The 18998-nt window shown below is 43.5% G+C and overlaps 1 protein-coding gene across 2 annotated transcripts in view; it reads left to right on the top strand.

Moving 5' to 3' along the window:
• LOC140121098 (uncharacterized) overlaps positions 1-3258 on the top strand; it is a 53326-nt gene extending 50068 nt beyond the window's left edge. Inside the window, exons 12-14 of one of the 2 annotated variants that reach the window (XM_072140315.1) lie at positions 1185-1371; positions 2043-2178; positions 2641-3258. In XM_072140315.1, coding sequence (XP_071996416.1) covers positions 1185-1371; positions 2043-2178; positions 2641-2740 — 423 coding nt within the window. In that variant the 3' untranslated portion in view covers positions 2741-3258. The remainder of the gene's footprint in view (positions 1-1184; positions 1372-2042; positions 2179-2640) is intronic. The other variant, XM_072140325.1, reaches the window with a different exon arrangement.
• The last annotated feature ends 15740 nt before the right edge of the window (positions 3259-18998 follow it).

Genomic DNA, 18998 nt, shown 5'->3' with positions numbered 1-18998 from the left:
TTTCTACCTTTCCAATTGAATATGTCAATTGGACATTTTACACCACAAGTCCATAAACCATCAATCCCACCTCATTATGTTCAATTTTGATTAACCCTTTTTAAATGCAGTTTTTCGAGTTCCTCTGCAAGAGCGATGACACTATGGAAACACTTATGGAACCTAAGGGCAATGGGAGTGATGAAGGGATGGATGTAACATAAGTAAATCTTCATCCTCTATTACGATGAATGAATTAAATTGTTATACCATAATCAAACCTCATCCTCTACCATGACTGATTAATTATGTTATACTATTATTCAACCATACCACTTTATCATGATTAAATCGTCCATACCAAGAACAAATATTACCAACATACTATGATTGAATTGGGTTGTTAAAGGGGTATTCCCATCTGGGCATTTACATTTAATAAAATTCATGTGCCATATGTAAACATTTCTTCAATTGGATGTTATTAAAAAAAATGTTCCTGTGTGAAGATAATTTCTCATAAATGTAGTTATTCTGTCCCTTAGAAACGAGATACTTTCCTCGGATACGACCACGTCATACTCTGGCAGTGGTGGCCAGACATGCGCTATAGAGTCCTGCCAAAGCACCAGGATTCAGCGATCATTACCACAGGACGGCTGTGCGACATGTAGTAACTCACAGACATTTTATATACAATAACCTTTTGTTTCTTTGTGCACTCAATCTATCAGACGTGGCCGTATCCGAGGAAGCCATCTCGTTTCTAAGGGACAACATGGTTACATTTATGAGAAATTATCTTCACACAGGAACATTTATTTTAATAACATCCAATTGAAGAAATGTTTATATATGGCAGATTAATGAAACTGAATGTAAGTGCCCAGATGAGAATACCCCTTTAAGTCATGGGGCCGGCCAAGCAGGACACTTCTCCCCCTCTGATGCCAGGTAATATAAGATAAAAGGTGATTTATGTGGATGGAAACGAAACAATTTTTAGCTAAAAGAAAGGTCTCAGTCAGTTAATAGACCTCTATAGAAACCCGTCACCGGCTGTATATGTGCAAATCTGGTGACAGTTTCCCTTTAAGATTATAAGAAAGGGAAATAATTAAGCTTTTCTTAAAGATCTCAGGTAGAGTTGGTAAAAGAGATAATATTTTTAAAATGTCATTCATTATTTTTTTGTATTTTTGCAGAACCATGTGTGGGTTGATGTCACCATGCACAATATCAGTCTGCCCCCTCTAGCCATCAAGAACCCCGAGTGTTTAGGTCTACTGCATCAACTAGACAGAAACAAGGATACATGGGTAGAGCACTACTGTATCCTGAAGGATGGCTGCTTGTATTTCTACACGAGCATTCGCTCAAACAGTGCCCTAGGTAATACCTTACACGTGATGCTACTTTTTATCTTTTCACTGTGTGGACATATTTAATCTCCACAAATTCTTGACCTTTTGTGAGTTCTAGCTGTCATGTGGCACAGTGTCTTATGTGTGGACAGGAAGTCAGTTACACAAAGACTTCCTGTCCACACATAAGATGATGGATCAGATGGAGAGTCATACTGTAGATCCAGTGACACAGTTGAAGATCAGAAGGAGCAGAAAAACTCCCATATACTGCCCCAGTAAAAGGATTGACAATTGTCCTACAAAAATCCAAAAAAGAATAAACCAGAGAATAAAATATTTAGTCTGTATTATGTGAATTCAATTCAGTTACCCAATAGACCATTTTCGGTTACCTACTTTGAACTAGTCATGTTGCCATCAAACATATGAAATAGTGGCCAGAAGTAAATAATCTTAAAGCCCAATTTACAGCCTCTAAAATTGGGAGTCTTTAGTTTGTGTGGAAATTTTCATTATCATTCTTTGCTCTGCCAGATATTGAGCTAATTCATGAATATGATTTATAGATCTATGCAATTAATATATTATTAAGCTTTCTAATGCTCACAAGTGGTGGCACAAGTTCCACCTTTCCATACAGCCAGTTCATAGTCTTTATTGAATTCCTGTCATCAGTTCTCTCTTATTAATTTAAAGGTGGCATCTATCTGCAAGGATATACAGTCAGCGAGCAAACGCTAAACTCTAGACGCTGCATTATAGAGCTCAGACCTCCATCCGAAGAATTCAAAACCTTCTATCTCAGTGCAGGAAACGCAGCTGAAAACAAACGGTAAGTGGCATCGGCCATTTATAGAGGAGGTTTAATCAAAATGTGCAGCCACAATAAATGTATTATATTCTGGAAAGCAGTCTGCAAGTTACTCAAACCTCAAAAAGCACATAAAAATAATGGAAAATGTTGCAGAGGAGTTTATTCTAGTGAACTGTGTGGGAGCATTAATCCAAACTTTTACCGTCCCTCCTTGGAGTCCTATCGGGGTTACCTTAGCCTCTTACTCCTTGTTCTAAATCAGATAAACTTATATATTACAGGCAGTCCCTGGGTTACATACAATATGTTGTTTACGTTTGTTCTTAAGTTGAATTTGTATGTAAGTCGGGACTGATTATAATACCTCAAGACAAAAATAGATATGTCTATGTTCAGGGCTGTGTAAAACAAAGAGTATGGAGTAATAAAGGCTTATACATTTTTAATATATAGTAATAATGTGAATTATTATTTTACCAGCTGGATTACAGCTCTGAAGATATCAATAAGTAAGTGGCTACCCTTGCATCAAGCAATTCAGGATTTCATGAGCCGCCCACCAGAGGAGACCAGAATGTGAACAGAACAAGACCACTCTTTCTTCTGAATCAATCTACTAAATTATGAAAGAATTACCTTGAAACCTGAACTTTGCATGACACAAGATGGGTTTATGGTCAGGGGTGAAGCCCATATTCTACAAAGGACTGGATCATCCCAATACATTAAAGTGCGATCCTGAAGCCAACACTTTAGAATTTACAACATGTCGTAGATATGATTTTTCTTTTGTAAATGGCATCATGAAATTATGCAAATTAAAAATGTATTTAAAGGGATTCTATTTTTTTTTATAAAATATGAGGTATCGGTCATTAAATAAAATAAAATTTATTTATAAATATAGTTTGATTGCATATTCTGTATTGAGGAGTAGAAATATCCAAGCAGTGATTTAAGTGCCTGACTGCTTTGTTTGACTGTGGACACATTGGGACAGATTTAGGCCTCATGCACATGAACATGTGTGCAAAACGGGTCACAAACATACAATGGTGGTCATTGCTGATGTCCATAGGAAAGGAAAGGCTGCATCGCAACCTTGGAAGGAATAGGACCTGCTATGTATTTTGGGGCATAGTCATGGTAGAAAGAGATGAAGTACATGCACCGTGATCATGTACAATAGAAGTCTATGGGGGTGGTGAGCTGGCTCACGGTTGTGCACAGGATGCCTTACTACTGCTATCCAACAATTAGACAAGGAAGTCTTCTACTGAGCAAGATTTCTTAAAATGCCTCATGTTGGGTAGTACAGGCAGTCCCCGGGTTACGTACAAGGTAGGTTCTGTAGGTTTGTTCTTAAGTTGAATTTTATGCAAGTTGGAACTATATATTTTATAAATGTAGCCCCAGCCAAAATTTCTTGGTCTCTGTGACAATTGGATTTTAAAAATATTGGGTTGTCATAAGAATCAGGATTAACAATAAAGCTTCATTACAGACACATTTGATAACTGTTACAGCTGTTTATTGTAGCCTAGAGCTAAAGTACAGTAAATTACCAACATCCAGGGGTCCGTTTGTAACTAGGGGTTGTATGTAAGTCCGGTGTTCTTAAGAAGGGGATCGACTGTTTATCTGTCAAGCCTAGTTTTACTTTACACCTACTGTATGCCTTAGTTCATACCAACAACTGGCATACAAACCATGATAAATGCCCCACTATCACGCCATATTTGTTTGGGTGGGTCTTAGAGATGTCAAGAGTTGATAGAGGGTCATACAGGGTTTGGACATGGCTATAGAAGACCAGTTATCACATGTTAGTTCAAACCATATTTTCTTCTTCTCATCATCACAAAGTTTCTCTGATGATATGGCCTTGTCCCTGGTGCGGATCTGAAGGACAGCGACAAAGCGCAGTGCAGCACATTATACAAGTCTTTAAGAGAAATCTCAGCACACTGTGACCTACTTTCTGCCTCGTTCCTGATAAAATGAATGGCCAGCGTTTAAAATGCTTGGCCTCAATATCATTCACATTTGAGAAATGACGTGGCATTTTACCAAGGCGGCAGTGGTCTTATTCTAATTTCTGTGTTCTCATTCCTCCGCAGTCCTCGGCATCATACATAATGGTATTAATTAAGGAGCTTCTTGCTTCAAGGTCTCACTGAAAGAGAAGCTTCCAGAAATAACACAAGTCATACAGAAGAATTTCATCCACTGGTATTCCTTAGTTACATTTATATCATAACAAATTATTCTATTTAGTAGATTCTAATGAATTAAAATAACTATAAATATCTACCTGGCAGACTGGATTAGCTTTGTCTATAGTGTAAACTATTGCTGCATAGTTGACAACATTTCAAGGCAGCTTTTGTCATCAAAACAAAGTAGATATTTTTTCCAGTTTTCCTACTCACACCAGCCATAATCCTTGAACAATGAGGTGACATTAATCCTTAAAGGGAACTTGTCATCAGGATTTCATATTTTCACCTAAAAATAGGCTTAATACTAGTTTCTAGAGATGAGCGAGCACTAAAATGCTCGGGTACTCGTTATTCGAGACAAACTTTTCCCGATGCTCGAGTGCTCGTCTCGAATAACGAGCCCCATTGAAGTCAATGGGAGACTCGAGCATTTTTCAAGGGGACCAAGGCTCTGCACAGGGAAGCTTGGCCAAACACCTGGGAACCTCAGAAAAGGATGGAAACACCACGGAAATGGACAGGAAACAGCAGGGGCAGCATGCATGGATGCCTCTGAGGCTGCTTAATCGCACCATTATGCCAAAATTATGGGCAACAGCATGGCCATGACAGAGTGACAGAATGAAGCTAGATAGCATGTAAAACATCCAATAATTGACCCTGACACTATAGGGGACGGCATGCAGAGGCAGCGGCAGCAGCGGCAGGCTAGAGAGTGGCATGGCGACATACCCTAAATGGACTCAGGCTTCAAACCAATGGGTGGCAGAGAGGAACCAAAGGAGGTGAGCAAGAAGCGCTCAAATAATATCGGTACATGATAAAAGTTTGCCAGTATATTTTGTGGATTACACAGCAGGGTGGCGACAAAGTTAACATGGAAGCCATGAAAACAACCCAAAATTCTGCCTGACACAGCTCGTTTGATAAGGGGACCATGTATGGAGGCAGTGAACTAGTAGTAGATTAAAGGTGCTGCAGTTAAAACTATGTTAGTTGGATCTTGGCATGGAGCTGGCGCTCCGCTGCCAGGCGAGCTTTCGCCAATCCAAGCCCCTGTCTCTAGGCTACTCCCCAAACAGCACTTCTAAGAACCTTTTGTATAAGATCAAGTGTAGTAGCGTTCTTATAAGTTTAGGATATGGCGGGTGAGGGGAATGTAAACAGATGCGCAAGAAGCGCATGATGCGCATGGAGCTGGCGCTCCGCTGCCAGGTGAGCTTTCGCCAATCCAAGCCCCTGTCTCTAGGCTACTCCCCAAACAGCACTTCTAAGAACCTTTTGTATAAGATCAAGTGTAGTAGCGTTCTTATAAGTTTGGGATATGGCGGGTGAGGGGAATGTAAACAGATGCGCAAGAAGCGCTGAAATAATATCGGTAAATGATAAAAGTTTGACAGTATATTTTGTGGATTACACAGCAGGGTGGCGACAAAGTTAACAAGTTTGATGTGGAATGCCCTGTAATAGCTCTTGGGCGGTGTGCCTTTTATCGCCTAGGCTCAGCAGTTTGAGCACCGCCTGCTGTCGCTTAGCGACGGCACTGCTGCTGTGCCTAGAGCTACCGACTGATGGCGCCATGGTCACGGATGGTAATTCGGAGGAGGAGGAGGTGGAGGAGGGGTGGGAGGAGGAGGAGGTATACTAGGCCTTTGAGACCTGGACCGAGGTAGGCTCCGCAATTCTCTGCGTCGGCAGTATATGACCAGCCCCAGGGTCAGACTCGGTCCCAGCCTGCACCAAGTTAAGTGTAGTAGCGTTCTTATAAGTTTGGGATATGGCGGGTGAGGGGAATGTAAACAGATGCGCAAGAAGCGCATGATGAGCATGGAGCTGGCGCTCCGCTGCCAGGCGAGCTTTCGCCAATCCAAGCCCCTGTCTCTAGGCTACTCCCCAAACAGCACTTCTAAGAACCTTTTGTATAAGATCAAGTGTAGTAGCGTTCTTATAAGTTTAGGATATGGCGGGTGAGGGGAATGTAAACAGATGCGCAAGAAGCGCTGAAATAATATTGGTAAATGATCAAAGTTTGCCAGTATATTTTGTGGATAACACAGCAGGGTGGCGACAAAGTTAACAACTTTGATGTGGAATCCATGAAAACAACCCAAATTTCTGCCTGACACACCTCGTTTGATAAGGGGACGATGTATGGAGGCAGCTATATGGACGACTTTTGGAGGTAGCAATGGAGACAACGTGTGGAGGCTGCTATGGAGACAATTTAATTTGGATAGTGCCTGTATGTGGCAGTCCAAAAAAGTTTTCAAACCAGAGGAGCAGGTAGGTGGCCCTCCAGAAAAATGAAATAGATTGAGTGCCTGTATGTGGCAGTCCAAAAAAGTTTTCAAACCAGAGGAGCAGGTAGGTGGCCCTCCAGAAAAATGAAATAGATTGAGTGCCTGTATGTGGCAGTCCAAAAAAGTTTTCAAACCAGAGGAGCAGGTAGGTGGCCCTCCAGAAAAATGAAATAGATTGAGTGCCTGTATGTGGCAGTCCAAAAAAGTTTTCAAACCAGAGGAGCAGGTAGGTGGCCCTCCAGAAAAATGGAATAGATTGAGTGCCTGTATGTGGCAGTCCAAAAAAGTTTTCAAACCAGAGGAGCAGGTAGGTGGCCCTCCAGAAAAATTGAATAGATTGAGTGCCTGTATGTGGCAGTCCAAAAAACTTTTCAAACCAGAGGAGCAGGTAGGTGGCCCTCCAGTAAAATGGAATAGATTGAGTGCCTGTATGTGGCAGTCCAAAAAAGTTTTCAAACCAGAGGAGCAGGTAGGTGGCCCTCCAGAAAAATGGAATAGATTGAGTGCCTGTATGTGGCAGTCCAAAAAAGTTTTCAAACCAGAGGAGCAGGTAGGTGGCCCTCCAGAAAAATGAAATAGATTGAGTGCCTGTATGTGGCAGTCCGAAAAAGTTTTCAAACCAGAGGAGCAGGTAGGTGGCCCTCCAGAAAAATTGAATAGATTGAGTGCCTGTATGTGGCACTCCCAAAAATTGTTTAAAACAGAGGACCGGGTAGGTGGCCCTCCAGAAAAATTAAATGCATAAAGTACTATAGCTAGAGCCAGTGGGCCCTGTCAAAAAATAGCCAGTTTCCTCTGCTTTAGTGTACAAAGAGGAGGAGAAGGAGGAAAATGAGGAGGAGGAGGAGTGCATAAATTATTCAGGTTGAGCTTCCTTCACCTGGTGGAGATTGGAAATTATGAGAAATCCAGGCTTTATTCATCTTAATAAGCGTCAGCCTGTCAGCGCTGTCAGTCGACAGGCGTGTACGCTTATCGGTGATGATGCCACCAGCTGCACTGAAAACCCGCTCGGACAACACGCTAGCGGCAGGGCAGGCAAGAACCTCCAAGGCGTACAGCGCCAGTTCGTGCCACATGTCCAGCTTTGAAACCCAGTAGTTGTAGGGAGCTGTGTGATCATTTAGGACGATGGTATGGTCAGCTACGTACTCCCTCACCATCTTTCTGTAAAGATCAGCCCTACTCTGCCGAGACTGGGGACAGGTGACAGTGTCTTGCTGGGGTGACATAAAGCTGGCAAAAGCCTTGTAAAGCGTACCCTTGCCAGTGCTGGACAAGCTGCCTGCTCGCCTACTCTCCCTCGCTACTTGTCCCGCAGAACTACGCACTCTGCCGCTAGCGCTGTCAGAAGGGAAATACTGTTTCAGCTTGTGCACCAGGGCCTGCTGGTAGGCATACCCAGTAATCGGTGCTGGAATAAATTCTTTGAACGCGAGGGTCACGGGATAGGCAGCCTAGCATGAAATCTGCCATATGTGCCAGAGTACCAACACGTAAGAATTCACTCCCCTCACTGGCCTGACTGTCCATTTCCTCCTCCTCCAACTCCTCCAACTCCTCTTCTTCTGCCCATACACGCTGAACAGTGAAGGACTCAACAATGGTCCCCTCTTGTGTCTCACCAACATTCTCCTCCTCTTCCTCCTCATCCTCCTCCACCTCCACCTCCTCCGATATGCGCTTAAAAACAGACCTAAGGGTGCTTTGGCTATCAACAAGGGAATCTTCTTCCCCCGTCTCTTGTGACGAGCGCAAAGCTTCCGACTTCATGCTGATCAGAGAGTTTTTCAACAGGCCAAGCAGAGGGATGGTGAGGCTGATGATGGCGGCATCGCCACTGACCATCTGTGTTGACTCCTCAAAGTTACTCAGCACCTGACAGATATCAGACATCCACGTCCACTCCTCATTGTAGACTTGAGGAAGCTGACTGACCTGACTACCAGTTCTGGTGGAAGTTGACATCTGGCAGTCTACAATCGCTCTGCGCTGCTGGTAAACTCTGGATAACATGGTTAATGTTGAATTCCACCTCGTGGGCACGTCGCACAACAGTCGGTGAGCGGGCAGTTGGAGGCGGCGCTGCGCTGCCCTGAGAGTGGCAGCATCTGTGCTGGACTTCCTGAAATGCGCACAGATGCGGCGCACCTTCGTGAGCAAATCAGACAGATTGGGGTATGTCTTGAGGAAACGCTGAACTATCAGATTTAACACATGGGCCAGGCATGGCACATGTGTCAGTCTGCCGAGTTGCAGAGCCGCCACCAGGTTACGGCCGTTGTCACACACAACCATGCCTGGCTTCAGGTTCAGCGGTGCCAGCCACAGATCAGTCTGCGCCGTGATGCCCTGTAATAGCTCTTGGGCGGTGTGCCTTTTATCGCCTAGGCTCAGCAGTTTGAGCACCGCCTGCTGTCGCTTAGCGACGGCACTGCTGCTGTGCCTAGAGCTACCGACTGATGGCGGCATGCCCACGGATGGTAGTTCGGAGGAGGAGGTGGAGGAGGGGTGGGAGGAGGAGGAGGCATAGTAGGCCTGAAAGACCTGGACCGAGGTAGGCCCCGCAATCCTCGGCGTCGGCAGTATATGACCAGCCGCAGGGTCAGACTCGGTCCCAGCCTCCACCAAGTTAACCCAATGTGCCGTCAGCGATATATAGTGGCCCTGCCCGGCAGCACTCGTCCACGTGTCCATGGTCAGGTGGACCTTGTCAGAAACGGCGTTGGTCAGGGCACGGATGATGTTGTCTGACACGTGCTGGTGCAGGGCTGGGACGGCACATCGGGAAAAGTAGTGGCGGCTGGGGACCGAATACCGAGGGGCGGCCGCCGCCATGAGGTTGCGAAAGGCCTCGGTCTCTACTAGCCTATAGGGCAGCATCTCCAGGCTAAGCAATCTGGAGATGTGGACATTAAGGGCTTGGGCGTGCGGGTGGGTTGCACTATATTTACGTTTCCGCTCCAGCGTCTGGGGTATAGAGAGCTGAACGCTGGTGGATGCTGTGGAGGATCGTGGAGGCGACGATGGGGTTTTTGTGCCAGGGTCCTGGGCAGGGGGCTGACTATCAGCTGACACAGGGGAAGGAGCAGTGGTGTGCACGGCCGGAGGTGAACGGGCTTGGTGCCACTGAGTGGGGTGTTTAGCATTCATATGCCTGCGCATACTGGTGGTAGTTAAGCTAGTAGTGGTGGAACCCCTGCTGATCCTGGTTTGGCAAAGGTTGCACACCACAGTCCGTCGGTCATCCGGTGTTTCCTTAAAGAACCTCCAGACTTCTGAAAATCTAGCCCTCGCCGCGGGAGCCCTCGCCACGGGAGCTTCACTACGTGACACATTTGGCGCTGATGCACCTGCTCTGGCCCTGCCTCTCCGTCTGGCCCCACCACTGCCTCTTCCAACCTGTTCTGGTCGAGGACTCTCCTCCGTCTCAGAAGCACTGTGTTCACCCGGCCTCTCAACCCAGCTTGGGTCTGTCACCTCATCATCCTCCGATCCCTCAGTCTGCTCCCCCCTCAGACTTCCTGCCCTGACAACAACTTCACCACTGTCTGACAACCGTGTCTCCTCATCGTCGGACACCTCTTTACACACTTCTTCCACTACGTCAAGAAGGTCATCATCACCCATAGACTGCGACTGGTGGAAAACCTGGGCATCGGAAAATTGCTGAGCAGCAACCGGACAAGTGGTTTGTGACTGTGGGAAGGGTCCAGAAAACAGTTCCTCAGAGTATGCCAGTTCAAATGCCAAATTTTCCTGGGAGGGGGCAGACTGGGGGGGAGGAGGCTGAGGTGCAGGAGCTGGAGGAGTGCCGATTTCGGTGACATGGGTGGACTGCGTGGAAGACTGACTGGTGGACAAATTGCTCGAAGCATTGTCGGCAATCCACGACATCACCTGTTTGCACTGTTCTGGCCTCAACAGTGCTCTACCACGAGTCCCAGTAACTTGAGACATGAACCTAGGGAGTGTAGCTCTGCGGCGTTCCCCTGCTCCCTCATCAGCAGGTGGTGTCTTACCCCGCCCAGGACCACGGCCTCTGACCCCTGCAGTAGTTGGACGCCCACATCCCCGCCCTCGTCCTCTACCCCTAGCCCTCGGGTTAAACATTTTGAAAATGAAAGTTATAACTTTAATTTTTTTTTAACTTTTTTTTGTGTTTTTTTGTGTTTTTTAGGTTTTTTTTGTGTTTTTTAGTTTTTAAAACCTAACAATGCTATCCTATTGCTATGGCTATTTTCTAGCCAAGTATGAAAGCACACTGCTATGCCAGATGAGATGACGCTGAGTTATGAAAAAATAAACGTAAAATAAAAAGGAAATGGCAGACTGTGCCTAATTGAAATCCAACCCCTAATAAATTTTCCCACTTCGGTCTTTGCGATGGATATGTGCGTCACTAAGCGCTAAACACAGCGGTCGCAAGTCTCACTCCAAATTCCTGACAATTGGCTAGTAGATGCACTGCAGCAAGGACAGCCACCAGCAGATCAACCAGAAATAAAATATATATAACGCTATTGTAGGCGTAAGTAAGCCGTTTGGATTCTCCTTTGGCTATTTTCTAGCCAAGTATGAAAGCACACTGATGAGATGACGCTGAGTTATGAAAAAATAAACGTAAAATAAAAAGAAACTGCCAGACTGTGCCTAATTGAAATCCAACCCCTAATAAATTTTCCCACTTCGGTCTTTGCGATGGATATGTGCGTCACTAAGAGCTAAACACAGCGGTCGCAAGTCTCACTCCAAATTCCTGACAATTGGCTAGTATATGCACTGCAGCAAGGACAGCCACCAGCAGATCAACCAGAAATAAAATATATATAACGCTATTGTAGGCGTAAGTAAGCCGTTTGGATTCTCCTTTGGCTATTTTCTAGCCAAGTATGAAAGCACACTGATGAGATGACGCTGAGTTATGAAAAAATAAACGTAAAATAAAAAGAAACTGCCAGACTGTGCCTAATTGAAATCCAACCCCTAATAAATTTTCCCACTTCGGTCTTTGCGATGGATATGTGCGTCACTAAGCGCTAAACACAGCGGTCGCAAGTCTCACTCCAAATTCCTGACAATTGGCTAGTAGATGCACTGCAGCAAGGACAGCCACCAGCAGATCAACCAGAAATAAAATATATATAACGCTATTGTAGGCGTAAGTAAGCCGTTTGGATTCTCCTTTGGCTATTTTCTAGCCAAGTATGAAAGCACACTGATGAGATGACGCTGAGTTATGAAAAAATAAACGTAAAATAAAAAGGAAATGGCAGACTGTGCCTAATTGAAATCCAACCCCTAATAAATTTTCCCACTTTGGTGTTTGAGGTGGATATGTGTGTCACTAAGAGCTAAACACAACGGTAGCAAGTCCCCCTGCAAATTCCTCACAATATGGTACTAGCTGCACTACTAGTGCCAGCAAGCCCAGCCACAAGCAAACAAAAAAAAAAAGTATAACGTTATTGTAGCCCTAAGAAGGGCTGTTGGGTTCTTGTTGAATCACTCCTGCCTAACACTATTCTAATAGAACACCCTAACGCTTTCCCTGACCAGCAGCAGCTCTCTCCCTAGCGGCATCCAGACAGAGAATGATCCGAGCAGCGCGGGCAGCGGCTAGTCTATCCCAGGGTCACCTGATCTGGCTAGCCAACCACTGCTATCGACGTGTAAGGGTACCATGTCATGCTGGGTGGAGTGCAGAGTCTCCTGGCTTGTGATTGGCTCTGTTGCTGGCCGCCAAAAAGCAAAACGGCGGGAGCTGCCATTTTCTCGAGCGGGCGAAGTATTCGTCCGAGCAACGAGCAGTTTCGAGTACGCTAATGCTCGAACGAGCATCAAGCTCGGACGAGTATGTTCGCTCATCTCTACTAGTTTCCAATCTGCTTTTATAATGAACAATTCTGCTTTCACTCATTTTGATAAAGTTTGTATACCAGGCTCCCTGCCAGCAAGCTGCAAAGAGTCATAGAGGCTCCTGTTGCAGGGCTACAAGTCTGTTTGTCATCATTATTATTTCCTCTCTGCTCTCTCAGCTCTCCCATCTCCCTCTAGCCAAAAGTGAGCAGACATAAATTAGCTTGCAGCACAGGGTCTCATAGTTTCATAGTTTCATAGTTTATACGGTTGAAAAAAGACACTTGTCCATCAAGTTCAACCAAGGAAGGGAAGCGATTGGATGAGGAAGGGATTTAGGGGAAACAATTCTATATAACATAACCATCAATGTTATTTAGGTTTAAAAATGCATCTAGACCCTTCTTGAAGCTCTCTACTGTCCCTGCTGTGACCAGCGCCTGAGGCAGGCTATTCCACAGATTGACCGTTCTCATAGTAAAAAAGCCCTGTCGCCTCCGGTGATTAAACCTTGATTTCTCCAAACGGAGACAGTGCCCCCTCGTCTTTTGATTTGATTTAATCTGAAACAACTTACCACCATATTTTTTGTATGGACCATTCATATATTTAAATAAATTAATCAAGTCCTCTCGTAGTCGTCTCTTTTCCAGACTAAATAAATCTAGTTGTTTTAATCTTTCCTCATAACTAAGACCCTCCATACCCCTTGTCATTTTTGTGGCTCTACGTTGAACCCTCTCCAGCTCCAGGGCATCCTTTTTATGGACCGGTGCCCAGAACTGGACAGCATATTCCAGGTGAGGCCGAACCAATGCCTTGTATAGTGGTAATATTACATCCCTATCATGAGAGTCCATACCACTTTTGATACATGACAAGATCCTACTAGCTTTAGAGGCAGCTGCTTGACATTGCATGCTGTTACTCAATTTATGATCTACTAGTACCCCCAGGTCCTTCTCAACAAGGGAATCTCCCAGATTTACTCCCCCAAGTACATATTTTGCCTTTGGATTATTGGCCCCCAGGTGCATGACCTTACATTTATCCACATTAAACCTCATTTGCCAAGTGGATGACCAAACATTCAGTTTGTCCAGGTCACCCTGCAGCCTATGAACATCCTCCATAGACTGTATTACACTACACAGTTTGGTGTCATCTGCAAAAATAGACACAGTGCTATTAATTCCTACCTCTATATATTATTAATAAATATATTAAATAGTAGTGGGCCAAGCACAGACCCCTGGGGTACACCACTCATAACTGGTGACCATTCCGAGTAGGAATCATTGACCACAACTGGATACGATCCTTTAGCCAGCTCACCTCTGCATGAGGGAGAGCTGTGAGAGCAGAGAGGAGATAATGATGATGACACAGAGACTTGTCACCTCACAACAGACGCCTCCATGACTCGAAGTATAATTTTAAATACTTTTAAAAGTGACAGTCAGAATCAGCTGATTGGAGGGTATACTGAGTTCCTGGACCCAGAATGACTTTATGTTAATAACATATATCAAAAAGCTTCAAATCCCCTTTAAAGGGATTCTGTCACCAGAATATACCCTATTAAACTCCTAGCCCCTCCAGGTAGATTATGAAATGTCCTTTCTACAAAGTCATATAAAAATAATTAGAGAAGACTCATATTTGCCTAAGATCAGTCACTTTTAGAGGTTGCAGGGGGAGCATCACTTGAGGCATCCCAATCTTTGGCTCTATATTACCTAGAAACATGTTTGATGCTTTTGTTGTGGTAAAATTTCACATTGATGGAATTGTAGAAAGCATATAGCATACCCTATCTGAGAGGGCTAATGTAATAGGGGAGTTAGATTGAGGGAGGACAGACAAAACAGGACAGGGAACCATATGCTCCAGCCCCCCAAATGCCTAGCCTCCTTGCCCCTGCGTATCCTAAGTGATATGGGTCATCCACAAAGACGTCCCTCCCTACGCCAAAGTGGGGAAATGAAAAAGGACAGACAAATAAGACAAAAAGAATAAACAGCCATCCAGGTTACAACAGAGATAGCCTATAAGGCACAAAATCACAGGTACAGAGGGGAAAACAAAACAAAAGCCAAAATAAAATAACTCAGAAGCACAGATATTCAAGACAGTACCTCAGGTAAAGTGAATATTTAATTGACAAGGAGCAAACAGAACACAGGATCTTTACAGTGCTGCCAGGAACTCAGTCTTGGGTTATAAGAGCAGAGCTCTATCAGTCACAGAGTGTTATCTGTTGAGAAGCTGGGGAAGAGATGGGTGTGGTGAATTCAATCAACAGCCCAGCAATTAAACATCGTTCCTCCCTGCCCATGGAAGGCGAGTCACAAAGAATATCAACATCTCCTCAGTCTTACAAAAAGAACCAAGGAAGACGCCAACACAGAACCTAACAGCTAGTCGTTTAATATTAGGTAAAATATTGCGAAATACTTTATTTAAGCTGAAAGATGCACTGGACAAAAGTTTAGGAACACCAAAAAAAGGTTTAAGGGCAGATGCACACTGTTTTATGTGTTAAGTGTCTGTTGTGCATCCGATGTGTGTTGTTTCCATTTTGTCTCCATTTTGCTTCACTTTTTTTGTCCATATCTGCAAAAAAAAACATTAAGGCTTTAACATTGGTTAGGGAACAAGACATCTGATTTCCTCATCACTGAAAAAAATGCATGGATCATTGCAGACCCATAGACTTCTATCGCCTTTTGTGATCCGCATCCATGAAAAAAGGCAGGTTTTAAAATGTTTTCACGGATAACGGGTAAGTAGAAAACAACTGAGATGTGAAAACACCCTTTGAAAAGAATGGCCCAGCAAGTTTTCCGTGAAAATCATTGAACCACGGATATGAAAAACAACAAATAGGGGCACATTTACTTACAGGGTCACCGGAGTTCATAGAAAGTGCATTGCCCGTCTATAATGCACCGTGCCGCCATTCACTTAGATCGTGCGCCCGATATCCTGAATGTGTCGCTTCCCCGCTCAGAGTTCACCATCTTTTTAGTGCTGCATCTAAGTGCTTGGGCTTGCGACACAATTTGAAAGTTAAATCCCGCGCTCAGTCCGAATCAGTCGGCCCGCCCGGAGGCATGTCCCCCAATTTGTGTTGCATGGAAGCCAGCGCAGCTACGCCAACAAAAAGGGTCACGTGCCCCACAATCCCAGCGCACACACTTATTAAATACCCTTGCAAGCTATTTAGCCCTAAAAACAGTGCACAGTCCGACAAAAGTGCTTGTGCGACCCTTAGTAAATGAGCCCCATAAACTTGTAATACAAGATAAAAGAAACTTTGACTTATTCTGAAGAAATCGCTTCAGTATTAAAGACAACATAACTTGTATTAACCAATGCGAATTATAGGATTACTGTTACATCTAACATTAAAAAAGCTTTAAAAGAATCCAAGACTCACGAGATGAATAGAAAAAAAAATGTATTTGTTCCTATTATTCATTTTCTTTTACATTTGTCTTTTTCTTAAATGATCAGGCAAAAGAAAACCCAAATCATTGCAAATCATTAACCAATCAAATGAAATCTGGACTGACGCATTTCACGTCAATTCTATATGATGCTTAGTGTATGCATGAGCTTCACTTCCAGTGTCACAATTCATAAACTCCAATGTGTATGAGAATATCCTGCACTTTCCTAAAATAGCTGCAGTGGATGAATAATACATTGCAGATGGATATCTCACAAGTGCCTCTGCATAGATACACATATACCAGCAGGTTGAGACTGCGCACAATCTAATATCATACTGTACAGGGAAGCCTCTACTATATGTAGGGATATTCAGCTGTGACCTCCAGCAGATCTATGATATATTTAAGGTAAGTAACAACCAGATAACCAGCGTAGGATCTCTTATACTTAATGTTAAAGAACCACGTTAAAAACCTTGATTGTAACTGAACTCAGTTTAATATAAATCATAACCAAGAAAAGATAACTGTATATTGTTCCAAAAAACAATACAGGCAGTCCCCGGGTTACATACAAGATAGGGTCCGTAGGTTTGTTCTTAAGTTGAATTTGTATGTAAGTCGAAACTGTATATTTTATAATTGAAGTTCTAGACAAATTTTTTTCTTTTGTCCCAGTGACAATGGAGTTTCCAAATTTTTGCTGGAATTGGACCAAGGATTATCAATAAAGCTTCATTACAGACACCTTACAGCTGATCATTGCATCCTGGGACTAAAATAACATCCAGAGACCTTCACCAGAGGTCACAGTGGGCAGAGGGGTCCGTCTGTAACTATGGGTTGTCTGTAAGTCGGGTGTCCTTAAGTAAGGGACCGCCTGTAATGCAATTGTATTCATTGAAATTAAATGACTTTATTCCAAATATATAATAAAAACAGTAGATAATACAAATAATTTTATAATTGATGTGTTCCACATATTAAGAATTTGCCACACCTTTTTATCCTAAAGGGAAACTGCTTGCACATATATTATATACCGGTGATAAGCGCCCATATTACACAAGTCCAATAAATAGATTCAGTCTAAAGTGCAATGTATTACATCAAAAAAGAGTGTATGTATATAATACAATTACTAACAAAAATTATGGCTTTCACAGCAACATTAAGAAGCTTCTCACCTTACCCATATTGTACGCCATTCCCTAGCTGGTGGTGCGGCATGACCTGCCCCTGAGAAAGCGGGTGAGAGACATATTTTTTGTTAGTAATTGTATTATATACATACACTGTTTTTTGATGTAATACACTTGTACTTTAGACTGAATATACTTCTTGAACTTGTGTAATATGGGCGTTTATCACCGGTATATAATACATGTACAGGCAGTTTCCCTTTAGGTTGAAAGCTATGGCTAATGCTTAATATGTGGAACACATCAATTATAAGCTCATTTGTATTGTCTAATATTTTTAATTATAGATTTGAAATAAAGTGATTTATTTTTAATGAATACAAGTGCATTATTGTTTTTTGGAACTATAAACACTAATCATTAATATTCACACCTCCCACCGCTCGCTCTGGCCAGACAGCCGGTGATGTGATCTGGCTCTCTGGAAATTATGGAATCCTTGAGCAACAGCACTGGAAAGCATCAGGCTGCACAAGGAGGAAGATCGCGCACATGCAAGAGATTTCCGGACAGCCTGATAACGTTACCAGCTCTCTGGCCAGAGCGGTGGCAGGAGATGTGAATATGAATGAACCAGGGGGCATAATTTTAAACCCTCTTTCCTGCATCATACAGACCAGCAGGATCTAGCTGAAAACGGGCTCATTATCCCCTAGAGGTAACAATCATACATTATAGCACATTTTACTACCAATAAGCTGGTGGTAGATTTCTTTTAAAGGAAACCTACCATTTGATTTGATGCATTATGAAGCATACATACCGTGAAAAAGCTGTAGCTACACTGATGCAGGATCATATCTTGGTTAATCTCTGTGCTGAGTGGTTTTGCTGATAAAACAGATATAACATTAGGATAATGAAGCTCTGTCACTTCTATGGCTAGCTCTCCTAGCATGTCAGTTATTCTTTGCAGGAGAGGATGATGTATTCCCTGGGTTGTGCCTGAAGGCAGAATAATCAATTGCTGCACCATCCCCCAGTTGCTGTGTACAGTATGAGAGATCCAGCTCAGGTTGATTAGTCATGTCTTGACCAAGCTCCATGTGTAATGAAAAGCTTCATGTGCAATGTGTTTATGTTGGCAGCCAGCCTGACCCAGCTTTTCCAAGGTCCTGAATGTTATAAGCACAAATCATATCTTGGCAAAACCACTCAATACAGGGCTTAACCAAGATATGATCCTGCATCAGTGTAGCTACAACAGTCTCAAGGTATGTTTGCTTCATAATGCATCAAATCAAATGGTAAGTTTCCTTTTAGGTTATGTGCCACATTTTTAGCTTCATCACTTCACTTCAGTAGGGGTGTGCGGTGTGGGAAGTGGAATAATATCAAAACAGAAGTGTACAAAGTAAAAGAAATCTACACAAACATTCCCGTAATGTAACGCAGTGTCGCTTACAGGCTGCTCTTGCCCCCTTGTTCTGATGCTGTTTGTATAATTCCTATTTATTGTCTGTTTTTTCTGAAAGAAAAAAAAATACACTAATGAGCCTAAGGAGCAGCCAGCCAGACGCCCCCCAGAGACCCTCAGGCTCATTAGCGTACTTTTAAATGTTAATTTCTAGTAAAACTGTACAATGAAAAGGGTTGATATGAACATATACAGAAGGAGGGGGCCAGGAGCAGCATGTAAGTGACCTTGCTTTATATTATAGGACAGTGATGGCCAACCTATGACACGCGTGTCAGCACTGACACACGTAGCCATTTTCAGTGACACACGGCTGCTGGAGAAAAATTGCTGTAGTGCAGTTGTCTGTTGTCTGCGGCCGGTCGGGCGGTCGGTTGGCG

The sequence above is a fragment of the Engystomops pustulosus genome, chromosome 1 (genome assembly GCF_040894005.1).
Source record: "Engystomops pustulosus chromosome 1, aEngPut4.maternal, whole genome shotgun sequence".
NCBI classification, from domain to species: Eukaryota; Metazoa; Chordata; class Amphibia; order Anura; family Leptodactylidae; genus Engystomops; species Engystomops pustulosus.
The sequence above is the reverse complement of the archived record's forward strand: the minus strand, read 5'-3'. Positions and strand labels throughout refer to the sequence as shown.